Genomic DNA, 10,035 nt, shown 5'->3' with positions numbered 1-10,035 from the left:
TGGACATTCACATGCAAAAAAAAAAAAAAAAAAGTCTCCTTAATGGCCAGTATCATTGCAAGGTTCTGATGATTTATAATGCAGCTTTGTGACTGTTCTATCATGCTCCTTCTGGTAAGATTGCTGTTTTGGTCGGGAAAGCTACATTTTTAACATGCTGCCCTCTAACAGGCACACACATGCCACTGAATAGTACCTGAAGAGCACTCCCCAGATTCATCTCCCCCACCAAAAGAAAAGTCAAAAGAGGAAAAAAGTATTAAAGCCCCTTGACAAGTCTTTTAAAATAGTGTTGGCTCAGGCATTTAGTCCCAGAGGAGCAATAGAACAGTTAATTAATCTAAGTGCAGGGCTCTTTCTCCTTGGTAAGAGTACAAGGTATGATTAAAAATAAATGACCACTAAAAACCAAACATTAACAAAACACCACCACCCAGTCCCAGCTGCACTCATGAATCCAAGCAAACAAGTCTGAACTAAGCATGTGGAGCATAAGAGGTTCAACACCAAAACTTAAGTTTTTCACATACGTGCCTCCAAAAAGTGACAAGCTATGAGGAATAAATGCCAGCCCACCTGCTGGAAGAAGACGTAATGGGGCTATTGCCCTTTCCGTTTTATGCAGGAGTATGTTTTTATTTTTCAAGTGCAAAAATTCCTCCTGAAGAAACTGGCACCCTGGCTTGATATTCACTTCTATCACCGTTTTTGTTTTTGTTTTTTTTTCCCAGAAGGGGAGCCTTCTCCTTAGTAGAACCCAAACAGGGCTTGTGACCCAGTTCCTGACCTCAAGTACAGCAAGCTTTAAAGGCCGAACATACTAAACACAGGGGTTGGTGGCAAGGGCACCTAACTCTCATTTGAAGGTACTAAGTTTTCCCTTGCATTTTTAAAAAATCTATACATTTTTTGAGATGAACAGAATTACTCCTACTTTCTATTCTTCAACATAAATAAATGAGGTAGACTGGTTAAAATTATTATAGGAAAAGAGACAGAAAGATGGACAGACAAATCATTTAGATGATTTCCCTCTCCAGCCACTTCTCAATGATCAAAATCACTTTTTGTCTGTGAACAGTCAACTATGGCATACATGATAATCATTGGTGAGAACTGTTCAGAACATAGCAAAATAGGACCTTTTTGATTAGAGAAATTTTTTGCAATCTTGCCAAATATTTAGTATTCATTTTGTCCCTCTCTCCAGGAATCAAATGAACCCCTTTTCAAGACCCAAGATGATGAGTGCACAGGTAAAACATTTTTTTAAAATACTTTTTTCCTTACCATGACAGATTTACTGTTTTGATCTTTCTTCAATAGTTACATTAAATGCTAATAAAAATGAAAGGTTTATATCTTTTCTAATATCCTCCTGATGGAAACTTGCATATTACCTAAGTAGGTCAAATTTCTAATTTTCTGCCTCAAGTGCTAGTACTGAAGACTTGAGGGAAGAGCTATATCTGAAGGATAAGAAAGAAAGAAAAAAATGAATTACCCAGATGAACTCACACCTTAAGCCACCTTCCTTTAAAACTCCACGAGTAGAGGGAGACATGAAGTCATCTTCAGAAGAGCCACCTACAGTGTGTAATACAGATTGTAGCTACTGATTCAACTCTTTAGGATTAAATATCCTAGCTGAAATGTTTCCATGAATTCTATTCAGGAAATTCCTATACAACTGCAGGTATTTCTAAGATTTACAGGGCCACCTCTGACTTAACACCACCACCCTTTGGCTTCTGAATCAATTTAAAAGACCTCATATAAACCTCTTGGTAACATAACAGCAATGGAACATTTTCCTTTAACTGGTTTCTGAACATTGATGTGGAAAGTGTTTAGCACATCAATCTTCTCTTAACTCCAGGCAAAAGTGGGTTTCTTCTCTTGTCTTTGTAAGAACAGACAATATCATAAGCCGGCTGCCTAAGATAAGTGAGTCAAGAAAAGATTTGGGGAGGGACAAAAAGGAAAGCAATAAACAATACAAGGCTATTGTAGTTCATGTCACTGTTCATCACATTAAAAGGAAAACAGGTGACCCAAAAGAATAAACATGTGCAGAAAGGAAGGAAGAAAACAGGGAGGGAGGGAGAAACTGTAACAGGAAAGGATATACATTAAACTGAACATGCTTCTTAAAGAATGGAAAGGTTCTTTTTGAAAAACTGCTTTGATGTTTAATGGGACAGTTTCTAGTCCCATTTGCTTTAATCTTGGGCAATACTACAGTTCCCTTATGGCTCTACAATTGGTTATTTTGCTTGATACTCTATCATCATCCTGTTTTTAACATATACACAGCATTTTTTAACCATTATTTTTCAAGTATATCATAGAGAATATTATCTATCCAACATATGTATAAAGAGTAAAAACGAATACAGATATAGTAGAGCAGAAGTTTGTTGACGGCCTGGTGTGGTAGCACACACCTTTAATCCCAGTGACACAAGAGGCTGAGGCAGAGAGATCACAAGTTGGAAGCCAGTCTCAGTAACTTAAAATAAAATAAAAAATAAAAAGGGGCTGGGGGTATAGTTTAATAGTAGCATGCTACAGGTTCAATCCCCAGGACTGAAGAAAAAGAAAAAAGAAAGTCGGTTGACAGTATCAAATAGTCTTATCTATGAATTTTCAAAATTTAACTTCAGAAATAAAGGGACTATAATATGAAAAGATACGACAATGCCTTCTGAGTTATAGAGAGAGGAATACTCCCACTCCACCCCCTGGCATGTGCTAAATGTCTACCCTGGATATATTCAGCTTTGGGCTAACAGGTAGTTAATGCCCCACCAGCATGGTGTTGACCTCACCCTGCACTGGAGGAGCCAGACCAGTAGTAGAATCCTTGGGCTACTTATTGTTCAAGGATCCTGCTAGACCGAAGCTACTTCTCCAAGTACATTTAAAACCAGACATGGTTCTACCTGTCTGTCTTTTATAGCTTTAAGATTCATCAATAACAAACTCCACTAAAGAAAATACAAAATAACTTCTTTGGTTGTAGCTCTGCAAATAAGTCTTTAAATAAGAAAGCCTAATAAAAAAGATACAAACTTCTCTCTTTTTCCAAAGGTACTTTAACCACAAAAATATGAGCTCTCTAATACATTCACATAAGTATCCAAATACCTTCCAATACAGTTGTTAAAGGAGATGATCACAGCTCAGATTACAATGTTTTCACTGATGGTAAAATTTGATGATTAGAAAAGATGAAGGACAAAAGGGAATCCTCTGGTGATCTGTTGCCAAGCTAGGCAAACTTTTTTCTTCACAATATACTTATCCTTGGCAAGAATGTTATGAGAATTAACAAGGGAACATGTGGAAAATATTCAGGGTTCTTTGAAGAGACAAACTCTAATAATCTGAAGGTGTGATAGGCTTTAACTCTCACTTTCTAACCAACACAGTAGCCTGGGACCTGGCAGCATTTTTCAACTCTTTGCTGACTGTAGACATCTCAGGGCTCTACAAAGGGAACACAGGTTGGGTGGAATGGAAACAACTCATATATCTTCACTTTATTTTTTTCTGCCTAAATATCAAGATGAAAATAATGATGCTTGTTTTCATCTAAAAATTATACTGAGGGGCTGGGGGATGTGGCTCAAGTGGTAGCGCACTTGACTGGCATGTGCGAGGCACTGGGTTCGATTCTCAACACCACATAAAAATAAAATAAAGATATTGTGTCCACCTAAAACTAAAAAATAAATTTTTTTTTTTAAATTACACTGACTGTCTTTTCAAAACAAATACTATCTCTCAAAGTTAAGAAAGTGTTTAAGTGTTTAATAGTTCTGCGTGGCTAAAAGCCAGTGTCTAAAGTTTTTACCATCTTGCTCACAAATACAAACTGATCTTTCAATTGTTACTATAGCTACTTTTTGCAATCTGCTTCTTGAGAGTCACAGTTATTACAAAGCAGTATCTTAAAAAGAATTCTCTCTCTCACTTTGATGATTGAAGACCAAAACACTCTACAGTGTTTTCCTCCTCTAAATTACAAAATTCTACCAGATGAACACTTTGAGTTACTTAAAATATAAATGGAGATCAAATAACTATCCACTCAGGTCCCTATTTACTAAACCACATAATAATGGGTCTATTGCTAATCTTTAGATCTAATTCTCAACATACTTTAAAAAATGACTTTCTCACTAAAAAAGAGGTCAGTAACTGTTTTTTTGTTTTTAAGTTGTTGAAGGGTATTTATTGATTGATTGATTGTCCTGGGGATGAATTCTGTGCCTCATACATGCTAGGCAAGTGCTCTACCACTGACTTACAACCAGAGCCCTAAGGTCACTAACTTTTACTGCACACTCCTACTTAAAATATTGAGTCATGTGCATTTAATATGTATACATTTGTGTATACATAACTGTAAATTACACATATGGATATTTATTCATAAATGAATTTGAAAAATAGAAATTTCTAAAAGGCTGAGATACAGGCTCTCATTAATAAATCTTATCTCACAAAATACAGATTTTGTGCCCTTATTCAGAGGCTGCTGACTTAAAAAATCATTTTGTTCAAGCTTAAGTATCCTTTCTCTAACATACATCATTACTAAGCTGAAGGCTGCTTTAGGTACAACCTTGAATGGATGGGTTGACTGAAAGGGGGTCAATAAAATTACACTTAGATCTCACAGTATGGCTCCTAAGAAATTACACCACTATAAGGTAATTATTCACTGACCATGTATGCTTGAAGGCCCATGAAGGATCAATCTGGAAGATCCTTGGGAGAAGCATGGCAGAAGCACCACAGTGCACATGTTAGAGGCATGAATATTACTCTTGAAGAACCTATACATAAAGACTACAAGGAATATTTCAACAATGTAATAACAACAACTAGTGGTTCAGAAGAAAACTCATCAAAACCCCCACTATGGACAACCTACTGATTGTAAGAAAGAAAGATGGGGCAAAGACACTCAACCTGGGCTTTTCAAAACAAATACTCTCTCAAAGTTAGGAAAGTGTTTAAGGCTAAGGTGGTCCGGCTAGCCTTAACAGCTTTCAGGGGCAAAAAACACGGTTCTTTAAAAAAGAAGTACAGTAGGCTGAACCTGATAATCTTTAATATCAATGCTTAGAAATCTCAACTTTCCTTCAGGCTTTTTACAAGATAACTTGGATACTGCATCCATTTCCTTCCACACCAGAAATTCTCAATGTTTCTAGTTAATCCACTATATTCACCTAAATGAAGGTTTTGAAATGTGTGACCGAGAGATCAATGCCTCTTTTATCATTTCATGTATGTACACTTAAAAATATTACCCTCAGTTCCTATTATAATACTAGCATGCAAGAGAAAATGAGGTCAACATAAATTCAGTCAATGAAATTGGATATGGCCATGAGTGTTAGTACTTCTAGTTTAGTCTTCTTTCCATCTACAACATCTACTGATATGTTTTACCAACACCATTTACATATACATGATCTTTATGATGAGATTATAATAGCAGCTACCAATTGATGAAAGTCTACTATGTGAACTTTGTATTTCTTTTCAAATTAATGAGATAGTTAGTTATAATCCCATTTTACAGATGAAGAACACATTTTTAAATGTGTCAATTTATTTACTTTAAAATCAGTTTGTAAGTGGTTAAAGCCATATGAAACCAGGCAGGTCTCATTTTAGAACTTGTATTTTTAACTTATTATTTTTTTGTAGTGCTGGGGGTTGAACTCAGGGCCTAGGCAAGTGCTCTATCACTGAGCTACACCCTCAGACCCCTAGAATTCACATTTTACAACTACTTCACTAGATGCTGTTTCCACATCTGCTCCTACCCAATTTCTTTCAATGATATGGTTTTCCACTGTTTGTTAAATAAAAAATAATTACTATATAATAAAATGTGAAAAGAAGTAACATGATGTAGTGGAAACAACACAGTCTTTAGTATCTAAAAGATACTAAAGATCTATGTTCAAATCCTGGCTCCACTACTCATTAGTAATATTACCTCAGAAAATACACTTAACTTTCTGAGTGCCTGTTTTTACATGTATAGGAGGAATAATGATTAAGTATCCTGCAGGTGTTCTGAAGACTGAGCATGCATACTGAATGGTGCCTGGCAATGCAGTAAGCATGCAATAAATGCTATTATTATTTTTAGATACACAAAGTAGTGTGGGGAGTAGAGAGAAGGCAACAGATCTAGAAGACTTGAATATCAAGTACATGATATTCTGGGGAAGTTCCTGCTAGTTTCAGTATCTAAACTCTGTATACCAATCTTTCCCAAACCTCTGACGATGACCCAATGTGCTCATGGTTCACTCCTTGACACTACTTGAACATGCTGATAGTGCTAAAAGTAAACCCTGTCCTGAGGGCCAAGACTAGAAGGAAAGAAAAAAGACTAAAAGTACACAGCACATGTGAAATGTTAGACCTAAATCAAAGGGCTCTGAATGTTTAAGCTTATGGCTAGAGTGGGTAGGCAGGTGGCTCTACAACTTCCCACTAGCTAATAAGGATGATCTGTCTTATGCCAGGGCACAATTCTTTTACATCAATCAGTAGAGAAATCCACTCTATTTATTGGAGCTTGCTGACTAGGCTCAAGAGAGCATACCAGGACTATCTCACTCAACCCTGCTTAAAAGCTTGTCACTTAGAGAAGTAAAATTAAGTTCTGTAGAGCTCAATGCCAGGATGCTACTCTAAAACTATGCAAAGACAGTTTTGTTTGAAGTTTAATATCAAAGCCTATAAAGGAGCTGAGCTTTCAGTATAAGTCATACATGGAAATAGTTTGCACTATTTCTATTGGAGAGTTACAAGGACTTTTTAAGTACGAAAACATTTTGACTGTGACCTTTAGAAAAACAATATAATAATTTTTTTTATAATTATTTTTTACTCGTCTAAATATAATCCTTGAGATATTTTATTTTTTTTTTTTTATTTTTTTTTTTTAATTTTTTTTTATTGTGGGTTGTTCAAAACATTACAAATTTCTTGACATATCATAATAGCAGGCAGTATTATTAGAAAAGGCAAATATTGTTTAAGATAAATTAAGCTATAGGCTAAGAGAGCAATGGGCATTATGACTGTTCTTTAGAGAGCTGTAAGATTCATGTCTTCACGTTTAATAAAAATGTCACAGATGCACAAAAGATGTTTTTGCGACTCCAAGCATCTGAAAAGAATGATCTCAGCACATTCCGTGGCTTTAAGATGAATAAGAGAGAGTAATTTTCCAAAACTAAGATACTATGATAGTCAAGTTAAAACACCAATTTTTTTTTTTTTAATATTTATTTTTTAGATATCGGCGGACACAACATCTTTGTATGTGGTGCTGAGGATCGAACCCGGGCCGCACGCATGCCAGGCAAGCACGCTACCGCTTGAGCCACATCCCAGCCCCAAAACACCAATTTTTTACATTAAAACTTCTGTTGCTCTCTGTTCTCTAGTATTTAAACAATGTATGTTTGTTTTCGATAGGTCCAAGACTTGGACAAATTAGCCACATGCTAAAAACTGGGAAATGATCTGCATTTTTATGTTATGTTTCATGTCCTAATAACAATCTTCAGATATTAGGAGATAAACTTTGATGTCCATCTTCTTGGATCTACCTGACAACATTACCCAGTCAATCTGATCCCCAAGAACACCACTCTGATTTCTGCTCACATGCCATACCCAATACAGAGCATAGAATATATCATTTCACAATTCATAAAAGAAATCAGAGACTACCCTGGTAAGCACACCAAGTTAGAACCAGTGGCTCATTTCTATTAGGAATTCAGGTAAGGATGAATTCACATAAGAATGATGTACATACCTGTACCACAGGATCTTTTGGTTGGTGTGATTAACGAGACATGAGCTGTGTCTGTGCATGGCCCACCTAGAAACAGAAAGGCAGGCACATCAGTCAGAACATATCCTCCACATGCCCATAGTTGCTACATTGAAGAAAGAAACCTAAAGAGGAAAGGATCAACCTGCAAATATGTACGAGGAGGGAAGTAGGAAATAGTGGTGAGTTAATTCTAAAGACCTAGTTTTAGTTCAGCAATTGTCTTCTCTAGAGATCCATAGCCTCTCACCTTAAAACATGCTTTTCACAAAATAGTCACATAATTTTAAGAAGTTAAAGATAAAAATTTAATTAGAATTCGGATCTAGGTGAGAAGAAATTACCAGTAAGTTTGGGGAGATGAGTTTTTCCATAAAGCAATAAGCAGGAATATTCCCTCTTTTTGATCTCAGTGGTCACTCTATCTTTGAATTTACTGTAAAACTATCCATATTTAAAGGAAAGAACCCCCCAAGGAATAACAAATTGCTTGTCAGAAGAAGTAAGGATCATTCTAAAACATAAGGAGGGCCCTGCTGACCAAGAAAGAACATTTAGTTTTATTATAAGAACTCTGATTGATATGAAGCAGAAGCATTAGACACACCTGTAACCTCCCACAACTTGAGAGGCTGAAGCAGAAGAATGGCAAGTTCAAGATAAGCCTGAGCAACTTAGTGAGACCCTGTTTCAAAAATAAATAAACAAACAAAAAGGGCTGGGGATGTAGCTCAGTGGTACAGCCCCCCCTAGGTTCAATATCCAGTATTCATAAACAAAGGAAAGGAAGAAGTATGATGAAGAGAACTGTCAAATAATCTTGGTGGGCTCAGAGAGCTGATTCATAGCCATAAACTGAGAGTGTGCAAAAGATATAGTCATTCAGAGGATGAAGGTTTGAAAAGCAGTAATTTCATTCTGTAAGATCAGGACCATCAAAACATTCTGAAGTTGACATTGATACACACCCCAGCATCCTCCCCCACTGACCATGCCCTACCTTCTGAATAGAAAGTTACTATATAAATATGAAGGCCAGTGGTTCTTGACTTATCCTTGGAAGGGCAGTGGTGATAATCAGAAAGGAACTGAACACAAAAGGTAAATGTTAAACATCTATTTTGAAAAAGCTTCCCAAGTGACTATGACTAGCAAATGGGAAACACAGTTACTTGGCATAGTTGTATATCATCTAAGACAAGACTTAGTATCACTGAAGTTACTCAATGTAAAGGAAGGAACCTGATAGAACTCTGAGACCTGTTCTAGTTTATGACACTGAGATGCAAGGGTTTAAGAAGCTGGAGATTCCACTTATGGAACTTAAGTATTTCTGTACCAAGATCAACTCTTTCCTATACTTAGGTCATATAATAACAGTAACCCTTCATAGATATAAGAAGGCACAGAGGGGAAATTCTTAAAGGTAGCAAAACAGAATAAGTTCACTGTTAACTTCAAAGACTACTTAGCACACATCTACTATGTGCCACCACAGGTTCACAGTCAGAGAGCTTATCATGTTATTAGGAAGGCAAAAATATATGTACCAGAGTAAAGAACAAGAAATGAACAACAATAACAATAAAATGGCTGGACAAAAAATGACCAAGTACCATAGTACAGAACAGGTAATAAATGTTATATGTAATGAGGAAGAAGAATGTTCATCAGTGGCCAAAAAAAAAAATAAAAATAAAAAAAGTGGAAATGCAACAATTTGAAAATGAGGCAAGAATAAGTTAAAAAGTTTAGGAAGACCAGAGAGCAGGGTACTTCAACTGAATGTTTTTCTACAAATGTTACACTCGCCAGAGAAAGCTTAATATACTAAAATTCCATAGGTTCAAATGGGGCAACTGTGGCTTGAAAACATGCAATATGAAGAGTTAATGAGCCACATATAAACCTAACACCAAACCCACCTCCTTAAGAATCCTCTAGGCACTGGCTTTTTATGACTCTGCAAAATGCTGTAGTTTCTATTTCCATGTTTTGTTGGCATTCTTACTTCTGGGACACTACAGGCTTTTATGGAAGACACAGTTTAGGTCCATGATGTAACTATTCCTAACTTGCTGAATAATCCTGGGTGAGTGGTCCTTAGGTTCTTTAACAAAAAAAAAAAAAAAAAAAAAAGGGGGGGG

General features: G+C 36.2%; 1 protein-coding gene across 3 annotated transcripts in view; it reads right to left on the bottom strand.

Annotated features, from left to right (window-relative positions):
• Zfand3 (zinc finger AN1-type containing 3) overlaps nt 1–10,035 on the bottom strand; it is a 242,989-nt gene that overhangs the window by 58,187 nt on the left and 174,767 nt on the right. For 2 of the 3 annotated variants that reach the window (XM_015487674.2, XM_048805233.1), the window contains exon 4: nt 7,871–7,936. The exons of the other annotated variant lie outside the window; for it this stretch is intronic. In XM_015487674.2, coding sequence (XP_015343160.2) covers nt 7,871–7,936 — 66 coding nt within the window. The remainder of the gene's footprint in view (nt 1–7,870; nt 7,937–10,035) is intronic. 3 annotated transcript variants of the gene reach the window in all.

The sequence above is a fragment of the Marmota marmota genome, unplaced genomic scaffold (assembly GCF_001458135.2).
Source record: "Marmota marmota marmota unplaced genomic scaffold, marMar, whole genome shotgun sequence".
Lineage (NCBI taxonomy): Eukaryota > Metazoa > Chordata > Mammalia > Rodentia > Sciuridae > Marmota > Marmota marmota.
Note: the sequence above shows the minus strand (reverse complement) of the source record. Positions and strands in the feature narration are given on the sequence as shown.